Below are 13,944 nucleotides of genomic sequence, written 5' to 3' on the forward strand. Positions count from 1 at the left end.
TTTAGTGTACTCCAGGATCTACCAAAGGATTAGTGTACTACTATAGTATACAGTGTAATAGTGTTTAGTGTATAATCTAACCTAAGGATTAAGTGTAGTACATTGTGCTTTATAGTGTCACAAGAGTTTAATAAAGAATTATACATTCAAGAACCATCCTTTGGCATTGAAATAACCACACTACACATCATGCAATACTTGCATGTCACACAGGTAAGGTCTCTCTAACTTTAACCACACTACACATCATGCAATACTTGCATGTCACACAGGTAAGGTCTCTCTAACTTTTTCTTAGTTTAAGGCATATTTCCAAGTGTCGCTCCGGCTTACGACGATTTTCAGCTTACGACGCGCCTCAAGAACGGAACCCCCGTCGTAACCAGGGGACTGCCTTATATGAAAATATATCATTTGGGAGGTAAAGTGAATTTAGATATTAAAGGACATTTGTAGCTTGAATTGATATATAAATGGATCACGGTTCGATGTGATAATTATTCATAACAAAAGGCTACGTGCTGTCAAACGCTCGAATTGGCCAACATGGTAGACAGGGTTTCATATCGATTCTAATTACGAAAGCTCCCAGATCGAGGGTGATTTGTAAGGTCAGAATCGATATGAACTTATATAGCGTCTCTGTTGGCTGATTGGATAGCGTCACTGACTGTCCTGATTTCGTCCCCGTCCACTTGGACGGTGGTTCGATCCCATGGGGGGACGAAATTATTATCAATTAAAAAATTCCCCTTCGGTACATAGTATATGAAAATATATCATTTGGGAGGTAAAGTGAATTTAGATATTAAAGGACATTTGTAGCTTGAATTGATATATAAATGGATCACGGTTCGATGTGATAATTATTCATATATATATATATATATATACTATATATATATATATATATACATACATACATGCGTGTGTACGTATGTGTACAAATATACAGGGAAGCTATAATTCTACAATTCTACCTTCCATTACTTCAGGGAGAAGCGGTATTAGATATATTTTACTTTTTTTTAAATTATAACTCCATTATATGCTTGCTATGTTTTAATTGTACCATACAGTGAAAGAAAAAAAAAGTATCAATTTTGTGGTAGTCATTTTTCAAAATCTTCAGTAAATACATACTTATTCATGTGTACAGCCTGTATATAAGCAAGTTAAACCACATGATGTTTACATGGATACACTCGCACTTATGCACACAACCATGATATATATATATATATATATATATATATATATATATATATATATATATGTGTGTGTGTGTGTGTGTGTGTGTGTATCATGGTTGTGTGCATATAAATATAAATATGTTTATATGTATATAAATATTTTTCATATATATTACATATGTATGTATATACTATATGATAAGTATATACATTATACAAACATATGCATATATTATATATATATGAATAAATATTTATATACATACATAACATATTTATATTTATATGTATAAATAATAGCTCACGTGACAAATATTTCTGTAATTTCATTGAGCATATTATTCTTGAGTCGTATAATGATTGTATTATAATGAATCTATACATAGCACTTATATATATATATATATATATATATATATATATATATATATATATATATATATATATATATATATATATATATATATATATATATTTATCACTATACAATAAAGTTAAAATATCGGTAGATAACCAGAACCCTTCATTCATGAGATCTGAAAAACATTTCAAGAGTGTGTTTAATCTTATTCTTTTAAAATATTCATTTACATTTGCTCGGAGGAACTTTAAAATTTTGTCCTGCAAATTGTATGTTTAATGTTATTCCCCAATGGTTCTCAACCTGGGGGACCGTCAGCGATTTCCAGGGGAGGGCCTAGCCCTATGGAAAAATGAGAAATTCTCCAATTATATTCGTTATTCTGTTAACAAGGCTGAGGATCTAATATTCAGAAGTTTATGAGAAAATACAAGTGTCCCCTTGTATTGTTAGTTTCCTATAGTCCACTACTCAGTTGGGGTTACCATGTTTTGTAAATATTGACCTCCCTCCCTATCCCACGAAATCCTCTTTCCTTCTCTTTCTTTTCTGTAAATCTGAGCTGGAATTTTACTCTAGGTGCAAAGGGGGCGTGGATGGAAGGATCAACTCTTAGAGGGGGCGTGGTAATAAGAAGGTTAAGAAAACACTGTACTAAATAATATTAATCCTTTGAGATTTGCAAGAATGGCCCTCAGATACCTTACTACATTTTAATTTTTCCTCTTAGTGATCTCCCTATATTTAGGGCGTTTTTTTATTTTAAGCTATTGTAATTTATTTGATTTTGAGTGATTTATTTATTCTTCATTTATTAATTTATATCTATTTTTCTTCACTTCTCAGAGTAACAAACCCCTCATGGAGAAAAAGCGTCGACAGAGGATCAACAGATGTCTGAATGATTTGAAGACGCTTGTTCTGGAGGCCCTGAAGAAAGACGTGAGTGGTTTTTATTAATCCTTATCATTAGAAAACATTTTCTTTCATGCATGTCTTCGTGAAATCCTCTCATCTGGCTTCTAGATATTTATTCTTAGTATAAGTATGAAGTATGTGAGTGTGTATATGTGAGATAGAACATGTTTTATTATATATAAAGACGTATGTGTATATGTATATATATGTGTGTGTGTATAAATCTATATTTGTTTATGTATCAAACTTCTGTACATACATTTTCATTTCGTTTGTTGTTATTGCAGCCATCACGGTACAGCAAGCTGGAAAAAGCTGACATTTTAGAGATGACGGTACGTCACGTGCAAGCTCTCCATCGTCACGAGTCTGCAAACGGCCGAATGACAGGCCTTATCGTAGGTCGCAATGGACGCCCAATAGGCCCAGACGAGAGGGCGAAGTATAGAGCTGGGTTTAACCAGTGCGCCGTTGAAGTCACCAGGTACCTGAACGGCGTGGCTGGTGTTCCTAGAGACCTCCACTCAAAAATCATAGCTCATCTGAATTCTATCTCCAGCGCCTTCCCGCAGTTCCAGACGCTGTCTCAACCGGTGGCGAGTGGTCACCTCATGAATGGTACTAGTGTTGGACATCATATCATTCCAGCCGTTTCGTCCTCCCTACCAGCGCCCTCGCATGTCGTCGCTACAGCCGCTGATTCCAGCACGATGGGGTCTTTGGATCCTCTCCCAAAAAATGGCGTTTCCCAGACAGAAAACCAACTTGATGACAGTTCGATGCCTTTGTTAAAGAAGCCAGAAAATACTGAACCCACCACATCTGTAACAGTCAGTGCTGGGGTGACACTAGTACCCGCGAGGCTGGCCAATGGGCAGATGGCTTTGATACTTCCACCTGGGACTAACATTCCTTTTAAGTCTCAAAGGGAGAGCGCAGGTATTTTGTCTGGGTCGGTAAACTCACCCAGAGCGAGCACGAATGCCGATGGAGGCACACAAACGGAAAACTTTAGTAAAAATCAATCGGTTGCAAGTAGCGTTTTGCAACAGGATGTTCATGCACAGAAATACCAAACTGATGGTTTAACATCCCATTCTGTATATGGAACACGCGATACACAGAATGTTGTCGTAGGTTTATCTGTGCAAGGCCCATCAGAATACTTTAAAACTAATCAAAAGGCTGCTTTCAGTAGATATCTGTCAACTGGTAGTTCAAACTACACATACAGTGATCCCAAAACAATTGCTGATCCTAAGGGGCATTTTGAAATGTCATTACCAGCAAGTTCTAGTTTAGACGGTGAGAATGGAACTTTCCCTGCAGTGAGCACATCTTTGTCCCAAACTACTTGCCGTCCAGATCTCTCGGGAAACGCGCCTCCTGTATCGAACGAAAGACCCCTGTGGATAAAACCTTATGAGAAGGAAGGAAAGAACCCATCACAGTGCAGCCATGTTGCCATCAGCGTCTCTAGGCAGCAAGAAACTGACGCCCCTGGCTCCAGGTCTGATTTGCATCCCACCAGTCAGACTGTACTGATCAAACCAAAGCCGCAGTTACCAACGGGGGCGTTGTTTCTCCACAGCAGCAGTCCGGTGAGATGTGAACAGAGCTTGAAATATGCTAGTTTTGCCTCTCCCTCCAGTGTGTCTTCTAGAACAGCCTTCGACAGTCACCACGCCGCGGTGGCCCAAGAGCCTCTCAATCTAGTGGTCACCGGTGACGAGCGATCACGCGAAGAGAGTGCCACTTTTCATCCATACTCTCCCTCCTCGTCGTTATCATCGTCATTACCAGAATCTTCATCTTCGTCATCTTCCACCCCTTCACCGTCATCATCGTCCTCTCCCTCATATTCAGCATCTGTTTCATTATCGTTATCTTCTCCACCTGTGTCATTTTCGGCAACAGTCACAACAACTTCGTCGTCACCATCATCGCCATCAACGTCATCACTATCATCACCGTCACGTTCGCTTAAGGCGCCATCGTCCTTCCAGGTCAAGAGAAGGGTTGCTCCCTATGAAGTTCCGGTGGCGGGAAGCAACGGGGAGGCCCAGCCTTGGAGGCCTTGGTGACATCAAGGTATATAGAATAAGGGATACCATTCTATATACCTTGGGTGACATTAACCTACATCTGCTTGACTGCTTTAAAGCCTTTTGATCGTAAGGATTCAGAAGATAAACCTTATTCATATGGAACAACCCTGAAGGGCCCATTGACTTAAAATTCAAGCATCCAAAGAATTTATAGGGTTCATTTGGAAGAAATAACAAAAGATAACAGAAAATGCAGAGAAAACAGATCGCTAATTAGAAAAGAACAAATGAATTAAAAGATTAATAAATGAATAGATAGCTAAGCAAATTACAAATGAAGAGAGAAATAGAAAAACAAAAGAATAATCCTTTTTTTATGCATTTTTTCCTTTGAATATTTGATAAGTGGTGAGAGAATTTGGTGACCGTCAAGTCTAGCGACACTTGTGTGGTTGAAGTTGTCTCGTCTCAGTGCAAATGAAAATGATACAACAAAGAAGAAAATAGGACTTCAGTAATAAAAAACAAACTCAATAACATTGAACTTCAATCACAAATAATGTCTTGAAGGTCTTCACGACTAACATAAAATAGGAAAAGGTTGAAGAAGATCTTTTTAGTTGGCATAAAGATGTCCAGTGTGGGATCGTCATAATCATCCACTTAGTATATTTCAGTTGCTCAGTTATCGGCTGGAAACTTTCATTCTTTTACCACGATAGTTTTCACGAATGTCTAAGTATTCATGTTAGCGCTGAATTTCCAAATTAAGGATGTGAAGATTTTGTCTCTTAACAATGAACTTCTTTGGAAAGAATTTCTGGAAGTGTCGAGTGTTATTATCTTTGAAAAGCTACCAGTTGTAAGTTTGTGTGTGCATGCGACAGAGACAAAGGTGAATGATTTATGATTAACCTTGATAAGTTCCATTATTGTTAACATTGTTGTTGGTTGTAGATAACCAAGTTCTAAGTTTATTTTTATTCTTGAGATTTTAAGGCCATGGATATATGTGCAATGTTAAGCGTTAGCTGTGTGCAATTAGTTTTAATACCATTATCCCTTGTTAGATATTAATTGGCTGTGACTATTTTAGTGTTAATATCTGAAAATATTTAATGTTTGGAAATTAAAACAATAAGAAATTTGCAGTTTTATTCGTAGTTCCTATTCTACACCCTCCGTATGGGGGTAGTGCCGTCAGTGCACCTCATGCGGTTCACTGTAGGCATTACTTAAGTTCCTTTGGAGCATCCCGTCGGCCGCTAGCTGGAACCCCTTTCATTCCTTTCACTGTACCTCAGTTCACAGTCTTTTTCTTCCATCTTACTTAACGCCCTCTCCTAACAATTGTTTCATAATGCAACTCCTCCTGGTACAGATTTCATACCTTCTTACTATCGATTTCCATTTCAGCACTGAATGACCTCATCGGTCCCAGTGCTTTGCCAAAATCTTACATTCAACTCAATTAGAACTTAAAAACTTCAGGAGAAAATGCAATGTATTACGACCTTAAAACAAACTTCTTTGGTTTTAATAATTAATTTACATTCTTATATATTTACCTATTAATTCATTCATTCATTTATTTTCTAATAACTGATTTATTCTTTCTGTATTTCCTCTTCCTTTCTCCCAGTTTATTCAAATATGCTCCATATTTTTTGGAAGCCTGAATTTCAAGTCAATAGCCCATATGGGCTTGTTCCATGTGAATAGGGTTCATCGTCTGAATAATAATAAATTTCAAAGGGAGACTTAAAATTTATGAAAAGAATTGGTGTATACTACTGTGCATGAAAAAATGAAGGTATGAGAGGTATTAATACTTAAAGAGTAAAAGAGCTTATCATTTCGATAATATCCAATAAGGTTACTGGGGGGATAGACGCCATTAAGAATTTTTACGATTAACGTAAAAATAGTCAGTTTGTTCTAGTCTATTCTGCTTACATGAGCAAATGTGTTCGCTTTCTCAATAGTCGTCTGTTTACATTTTCTGATAGCTCTCTCTCTCTCTCTCTCTCTCTCTCGCACACCTTAATCTATCGGCAGATAGCAATTTGAATTTCACGGACACTCCATTCCGTTCTCTGCCTGCCTGTCTGATTCTCCCTCTCTTTTCCTTCTTAATTTTTTCTTCTATTTTCTATTCCGTGTCATATGTAATTTGCATTTTCCCAGAAACCCCGAGTTATGCATCGTCTCCCCTCTTCGTCTCTTACTCTTTCCTTCTTCACGTTTTTTCTCTCTCGTCATGTTGCTATTTGCATTCCGTGGACACCACAGTTCAACTTAGAGCTTCTCTCTCTCTCTCTCTCTCTCTCTCTCTCTCTCTCTCTCTCCTCACTTCCACGTCTTTCCTCTTTTTATTCTTCTTCCTTTTTTCCTGGCTTACTGTAAACTGCACTTTCCTACAAGGGCAATTTTTCCAGTCTATTTGTCCTTCTTCCTTGTTTCATTTTTCTCTTCGTGGATTCCGAAAGTTGTAAACAGCAACAGTGTGGAAGCGTTTAAAAGAGAGCTAACCAAAATCATTAGGACACCGTGAATGCACAGTAAAACCTGCTCCTTCAGATAAGTGAGCGCACGATGTCTCCTCTTAGGATGGACCAATAAGTCTTTTAGGCATCCTAATCCTTGCAAATCCTTGTGACTCCCTTCCTCTCTTCTACTTACGTCTCTTAAAGTCTATCCTCTACCCCTATAAATGCTGCTTTTGGTGTTAGGAGGGAAGGTAAGGTTGGGGGTGGAGGTTCTTTGGGGGTGGGTGGGAGGAGTTGTCCCCGTCTACGTCGTTTTTCCCAACGACGGATTATTTTCCCACAGACGGGATCTTGGTTCCCACAGATTCCGTAGGTCGCGTGGGAGTTGCTTGAGCGTGGGAAACCCCCACCACAGGACGGAAACGGTGTGGGAAAGAGAGAGAGAGAGAGAGTCCCCTCGATGTAATTTACTTCGATGACACGAAGAAGAAGGAAATGAAGAATATATGAAAAAAACAAGACAGGAAGAAAAGAGCAAAAAATAATGATAAGAAGGAGAAAAAGAATAAAGGAAACGGAGAAGAATATATGAAAAAAAATAAGACAGGAAGAAAAGAGCAAAAAATAATGATAAGAAGAAGAAGAAAAAGAATAAAGGAAATGGAGAAGAATATATGAAAAATAAGACAGGAAGAAAAGAACAAAAAATAAATGATAGGAAGAAGGAGAAAAAGAATAAAGGAAATGAAGAAGAGAGAGGAAAATCGTGTAGAATAAGAAGGGAAGAGAGGAGCATAAAAGGAATGAGTAACAGGACATGAAGAAAAGACAACGACCACAGAAGAGGAGGAAAAAATTGATAAGGATAAAGAAAATAAATATAAGCAAAAAGAATAAAAGAGGGAGAACGAGGAAAGAAATAGAGAATAATTTACGAATAAAATAAGAATGCCTTTAGAAAAAAATAGATGTTGTCACGCCAGCTTGGTATTCCTAAATCAATCAATGAATCTATCTCTCTCTCTCTCTCTCTCTCTCTCTCTCTCTCTCTCTGCAACGACCCACAACATCCGATCAACACCGGGTACATAACTGACTGACTATATAGGTCAATAGAAGTGTTCTTAGTCCTTCCCATGGGATCGATCGTGGGTTCCTCAGCTGCAATATCGACTTGAAGAAAAAGAAATAGATACTGTTATATTGGCTGTACAATTGATTGCGTCAGTAGTGATACGTAAATAGAACTAAACTGAAGCTGTTGAAAATTGAAATGAGAATGATTTCATACACTTGATGTCTTCAACAGTTAATTAAGGAATGATTTTGGACCGAAAATTTATAAAATTCTTGGGGAGATCTCATCCAGAATTACTACGGAATGCTCACAGATGCTAAGGTCTTTCAATGGTATATTTATCCAAAATCATCGAATATTTTCGGATTTTAATGGTATTATTATTATTATTATTATTATTATTATTATTATTATTATTATTATTATTATTATTATTATTATTATTATTATTATTCAATAGATAGACCGTTATTCATATGGAGCAAGCCTACAGGGACCATCTGCTTGAACATCAAGCTTCCAAAAAATATGGTGTTCGTGTGAAAGACGTTACAGATATTGAATACGAAAAGAAGAGATCGGCCATTAGAAAAGAAAAAAAAAAGACAAATTAATATATAAATGAATACATAGATACGATGACAAACAAATGATTAAAATGCAAGGTGAGTGGTTTGAACCTTTCAGGCTCTAATTGCACAGCATTCTCATGCAACGAGAAAATGGTAAATGTGTAAAAAAAAAATTCAAAAGCAACGGGAATCAAAACATGAAATAACAAATGCGAATTTGCTTAATTTTCTAGAACGTAAAATAATGTTTATTCTTCATCCGAATGCATGAAGAGCCGATCAAAATAATACAAAAAGAAACAGGAAAAAAAGACTGCGAGGAAAATCATAGCCTTGATAAAGAGAGAGAAAAAGTTAAGTATATCTTAGTTTTGCCAGACAACTGAGCTCATTAACAGCTCTTATAGGGCTGACCCGAAGGGTTAGATATTTTTACGTAGCTAGGAACCAATTGGTTACCTATCAACGGGACCTACAGCTTATTGTGGGATCCGAACCCCATTATACCGAGAAATGAATCTCTATCACCAGAAATAAATTCCTCTGGTTCCGCGTTGGCTGAGCCGAAAATCGAACTTTGGACCAACAGATTGGTAGCCGAGCGCAAAATCCACTCGTCTAACGAGGAACTGATAACGAGAGAGAGAGAGAGAGAGAGAGAGAGAGAGGTACGAAGTATCACCGGAAGTCTTCATTACCTCCTACGTCAGAAGTCGAACAGTTCTCACGAGAAGATTCAGCAATTAGCTTAAATCTAATCAAAACCTCGACGGGAATATTTGCGGTGGCTTATCCTCCACGCCTTCCTGTCTCCCTGGTTTGTTGCATTGCCCGCGTGGATGTGCGGTCTGTGCATACGTTATAATTCTTTTTGCATATATATATATATATTATATATATATATATATATATATATATATATATATATATATATGTGTGTGTGTGTGTGTGTGTGTGTGAGTGTGTGTGTGTGTGTGCGTTTGTGAGGTGTATGCGTGAGTGATTATTCACTTTTGTGTTTATTGTGGACTACTTTTAAGAAAGCTTTTTAAAGAAACATCACTAAATGGCCTGAAATCAAAACGGTAGCACAGCCGCGTCAGGGACGCTTTATGAAGTCGCGAGGGTCATTAACAAAATTACCTGTTGAAATTTGGAGAGAGAGAGAGAGAGAAAGAGAGAGAGAGAGAGAGTGGAACGCGTGAGAGAGTGGCGAGGCGCGTGGGAGAGTTCCCATGATAGTCCAACCTGCTACAGGTACCACGCGACACACCGGAAGTCGAATTTCCCTTGTTTTTTTTATTGTTTTTTTATATTCTTTATTGCTTCCTTGGCGACCTTCGTCCACCTCTCTCTCTTCCCCCTCCCGCCCCCCCCCCCCCCCACCCCCACCCCCTGCTCTCAGGTAGGACTTGGAGGAATATTATTCCTCCAAGGTAAGGGATCTTCCCTTCGCGGCTTATACTTGCCTACCAACTCAAGATGAGAGAGAGAGAGAGACAGAGAGACAGAGAGGTATTTATGAGGCTGTAAATTGTTTTTTTAGAAGATAGGTATGCTGTTTGTGTGAATCTTGAAAAATTTGTGTACAGTTTAGCGAACGATATATATTCATGGATTCTTTTCAATGTCGCATTTCGAAAAATTCCTAATGCTAGTCTGTGGAGGTTATTATGTATGTATGTATATGTATACGTATGTATATATATGTGTATATATATATCTATATATATATATTTATATGTGTGTGTGTATTTATTTGACTGTGCTAATGAAATATATATTTTACCTTACTTAATCATCCTAGGACTTGGTTGCTTTCAAACATAAAATCTCAAATGTGAAGAAACAAGGTCGCGAAGACATGAACACGAAGAAGGCAACGGAATATCTTAATGCCATTCGTCGTATCATTACTCTCAAGGTCAAGAATATCTTAGACAAAAATAAAAGAACTTTTTTTGGGAAGGTTGGCCTTCCTCTTATCTCGAACCGATTATCTGTTATGTTTTTTAAATCTTTTCTGTGTAATATCAAAAGTCCTCCTACACATCGGTGTTTCTTTATGAACATATTATTTATATAAATACTTTAAAAGATGTTCCTGTTGAGGAGTAAGACGTTTTTCTAGTACTTAACGAGCAAAAGAAAGTAATACGCAAAATAAATTGTATTTGCTAAGGCTAATAAACACTAAGTTGACGTGTACGATTGTACGTGTGTTATATGATGACATCTCGAGCGTGGACATGTATTTACATATTACTGAAGACATGTTGTCAGTATCTTAATCATCGATAGATGAATGGACGATGGAGTTGCATGATTTGGGAATTTTGTGTTTGTCACCAAAATACTTCTGTTATCGACAGCATTTGAATAGAAACGCCACTGTGAAATGGTCTTTGGAATGACCCAGTATTACTAATTATACTATGTGTGTTACATTAATCTTCTCAGTTTCATGTCTCTCTATTGGATAATTTGTTTAATAGGTCCGTTCTTCTTTATGGGTTGCGCATGTATGACGTAAGGCAGTGAAGGGAATGGGATGTCTGGTGTAGACCTCCGGGCATGTGATTCCAACCGAGACTTAAGTCTAGTAACCATTACGACTCCATTTTCTATGACTCTCAAACGGTGTCCATCTTCTTTACCTGAGCACTGACTGAAGAGAAAAAAAAACTTCTCCCTTCTCAGTTATGGTAGTACTTCCTTTCCACGCCGGAGGGCAGCATCGGCACAAACGCCAAGGAGGGCAAAAGTGGATACCCGTCTTCTTTGACCCTTAAATTCAAGCTTACCGCCGGATTGAACCTTACCTTCTATCTGTTTCTCTTCGTTTGTTGCTTCGTTTTCATGATTTTGATTCTGTTCTTTGGGCAGTGTCCAGAGGTCCACATCAAGCATTCTATCCCCCTTGAATTCCTTACTACAAGAGCCCGTGCGGGCAGAAAGCTGGCTTCATTTGTATCAACTAATAACTTAGAGGCTGAGCTTTTTAAGGATTTGTCTTTCCTATTGACCTCTGAACTTATAGTAGTAGTAGTAATAATAATTATAATGGTAATTAATAATAATAATATAATAATAATAATGATAATAATAATAATAATAATAACGAGAACCTGAAGGGATAAGCCTACCAAATGGGGAGCAACATCAAACACATAGATGAGACTGGATACAAATACCTGGGAATAATGGGAGGAGGGGATATAAAATACCAAGAGATGAGGACACGATCAGGAAAGAATATATGCAAAGACTCAAGGCGAAACTCAAGTCAAAAACTCAACGCCGGAAATATGATAGAAGCCTAAACACATGGGCAGTGCCGTAATCAGATACAGCGCAGGAGTAGTGGAATGGACGAAGGCAGGACTCTGCAGACATAGATCAGAAAGAAAAACCAGGAAACATATGACAATACACAAAGCGCTACACCCAAGAGCAAATACGGACAGACCATACATAACACGAAAGGAAGGAGGGAGAGGACTACTAAGTATAGAGGACTGCGTCAACATCGAGAACAAAGCACTGGGGCAATATCTGAAAACCAGTGAAGGCGAGTGGCTAAAGGGTGCATGGGAAGAAGGACTAATAAAAGTAGACGAAGACCCACAAATATACAGAGACAGGACAATGACAAACAGAACAGAGGAAACTGAACACAACAAATCAATGCACGGACAATACATGAGACAGACTAAAGAACTAGCCAGCAATGACACGTAGCAATAGCTACAGAGGGTAGAGCTCAAAGAAGGAAACTGAAGGAATGATAACAGCGGCACAAGATCAGGCCCTAAGAACCAGATATGTTCAAAGAACTATAGACGGAAATAACATCTCTCCCATATGTGGGAAGTGCAATACGAAAAATGAAACCATAAACCACATAGCAAGCGAATGCCCGGCACTTGCACAGAACCAGTACAAAAAGAGGCATGAGTCAGTGGCAAAAGCCCTCCACTGGATCCTGTGCAAGAAACATCAGCTACCTTGCAGTAATAAGTGGTACGAGCACCAACCTGAGGGAGTGATAGAAAACGATCAGGCAAAGATCCTCTGGGACTATGGTATCAGAACAGATAGGGTGATACGTGCAAATAGACCAGACGTGACGTTGATTGACAAAGTCAAGAAGAAAGTATCACTCATTGATGTCTCAATACCATGGGACACCAGAGTTGAAGAGAACGAGAGGGAAAAAATGGATAAGTATCAAGATCTGAAAAAAGAAATAAGAAGGATATGGGATATGCCAGTGGAAATCGTACCCATAATCATAGGGGCACTAGGCACAATCCCAAGATCCCTGAAAAGGAATCTAGAAAAACTAGACGCTGAAGTAGCTCCAGGACTCATGCAGAAGAGTGTGATCCTAGAAACGGCGCATATAGTAAGAAAAGTGATGGACTCCTAAGGAGGCAGGATGCAACCCGGAACCTCACACTATAAATACCACCCAGTCGAATTGGAGGACTGTGATAGAGCAAAAAGAAAAAAAATGATAATAATAATAAACCATAGGACTAGTTACCATCAATAAGTAACCAGGAAGAGGAATGTCTCGCTGTTAATTAAATTCGGATAAAGTTCCCTTTTCCGTCAATACTAAACAGTTCTCATAAAGTGTTTAACTCTACATAACTTACAAAACAAACTGAATATATAGACAGAATTCACACATTTAGTTGAATATCCACATGAATTAGAGATACAAATACATGCATTTCAAAATGTATAAAATGAAAATAAAATATCGTGCAGAAGTTCCTTTGTTACTTGACGTTTCTCTCTCTCTCTCTCTCTCTCTCTCTCTCTCTCTCTCTTTTTCTTTTTTGAGGGGTTGGTGGGGGTGGGACCTTGGATTGGTTGATTTTGGGCTTAGTTCAGATACATACCAGTTTTCAAAACTACACCTCCGCAGACTTAGGTGACCGGAAGCAATTCCCGTAGCAAAAACACAGCCTCTGTCTGAAGAACGGACGAATCATCCCCAAATCAAGGCATAATGCATTTTTAACAGCCATTCCTTGTACGACCGTGTAATCCCTCCCACTCACGCAGAGCTAGAAGGTAGGGATTGTGGCCCAGAGCCATCAATTCTCTGCTATTACGGCACAATGAAGCATCGTTTATTTAATTTTCTTTTGATTTCTGGAGGTGAACAAACTCAAAAAGCTGCGTGGCCGCTGTTGTTGTCGCTGAATTTGCATCAGGAAGTGACTGAGCTTTTTTTTAAGGCAATTTTCTTTTGGTTAGTTTAGCAAACT

At 38.2% G+C, this 13,944-nt stretch overlaps 1 protein-coding gene across 1 annotated transcript in view; it reads left to right on the top strand.

Annotated features, from left to right (window-relative positions):
- Window positions 1–5,602, top strand: part of LOC135196158 (uncharacterized protein DDB_G0271670-like) — a 9,706-nt gene extending 4,104 nt beyond the window's left edge. The window contains exons 2-3 of the mRNA XM_064222730.1: window positions 2,401–2,496; window positions 2,760–5,602. Of these exons, the coding sequence (XP_064078800.1) occupies window positions 2,401–2,496; window positions 2,760–4,556 (1,893 nt within the window). The 3' untranslated portion in view covers window positions 4,557–5,602. The remainder of the gene's footprint in view (window positions 1–2,400; window positions 2,497–2,759) is intronic.
- The last annotated feature ends 8,342 nt before the right edge of the window (window positions 5,603–13,944 follow it).

This window comes from Macrobrachium nipponense, chromosome 23 (genome assembly GCF_015104395.2).
Source record: "Macrobrachium nipponense isolate FS-2020 chromosome 23, ASM1510439v2, whole genome shotgun sequence".
NCBI classification, from domain to species: domain Eukaryota; kingdom Metazoa; phylum Arthropoda; class Malacostraca; order Decapoda; family Palaemonidae; genus Macrobrachium; species Macrobrachium nipponense.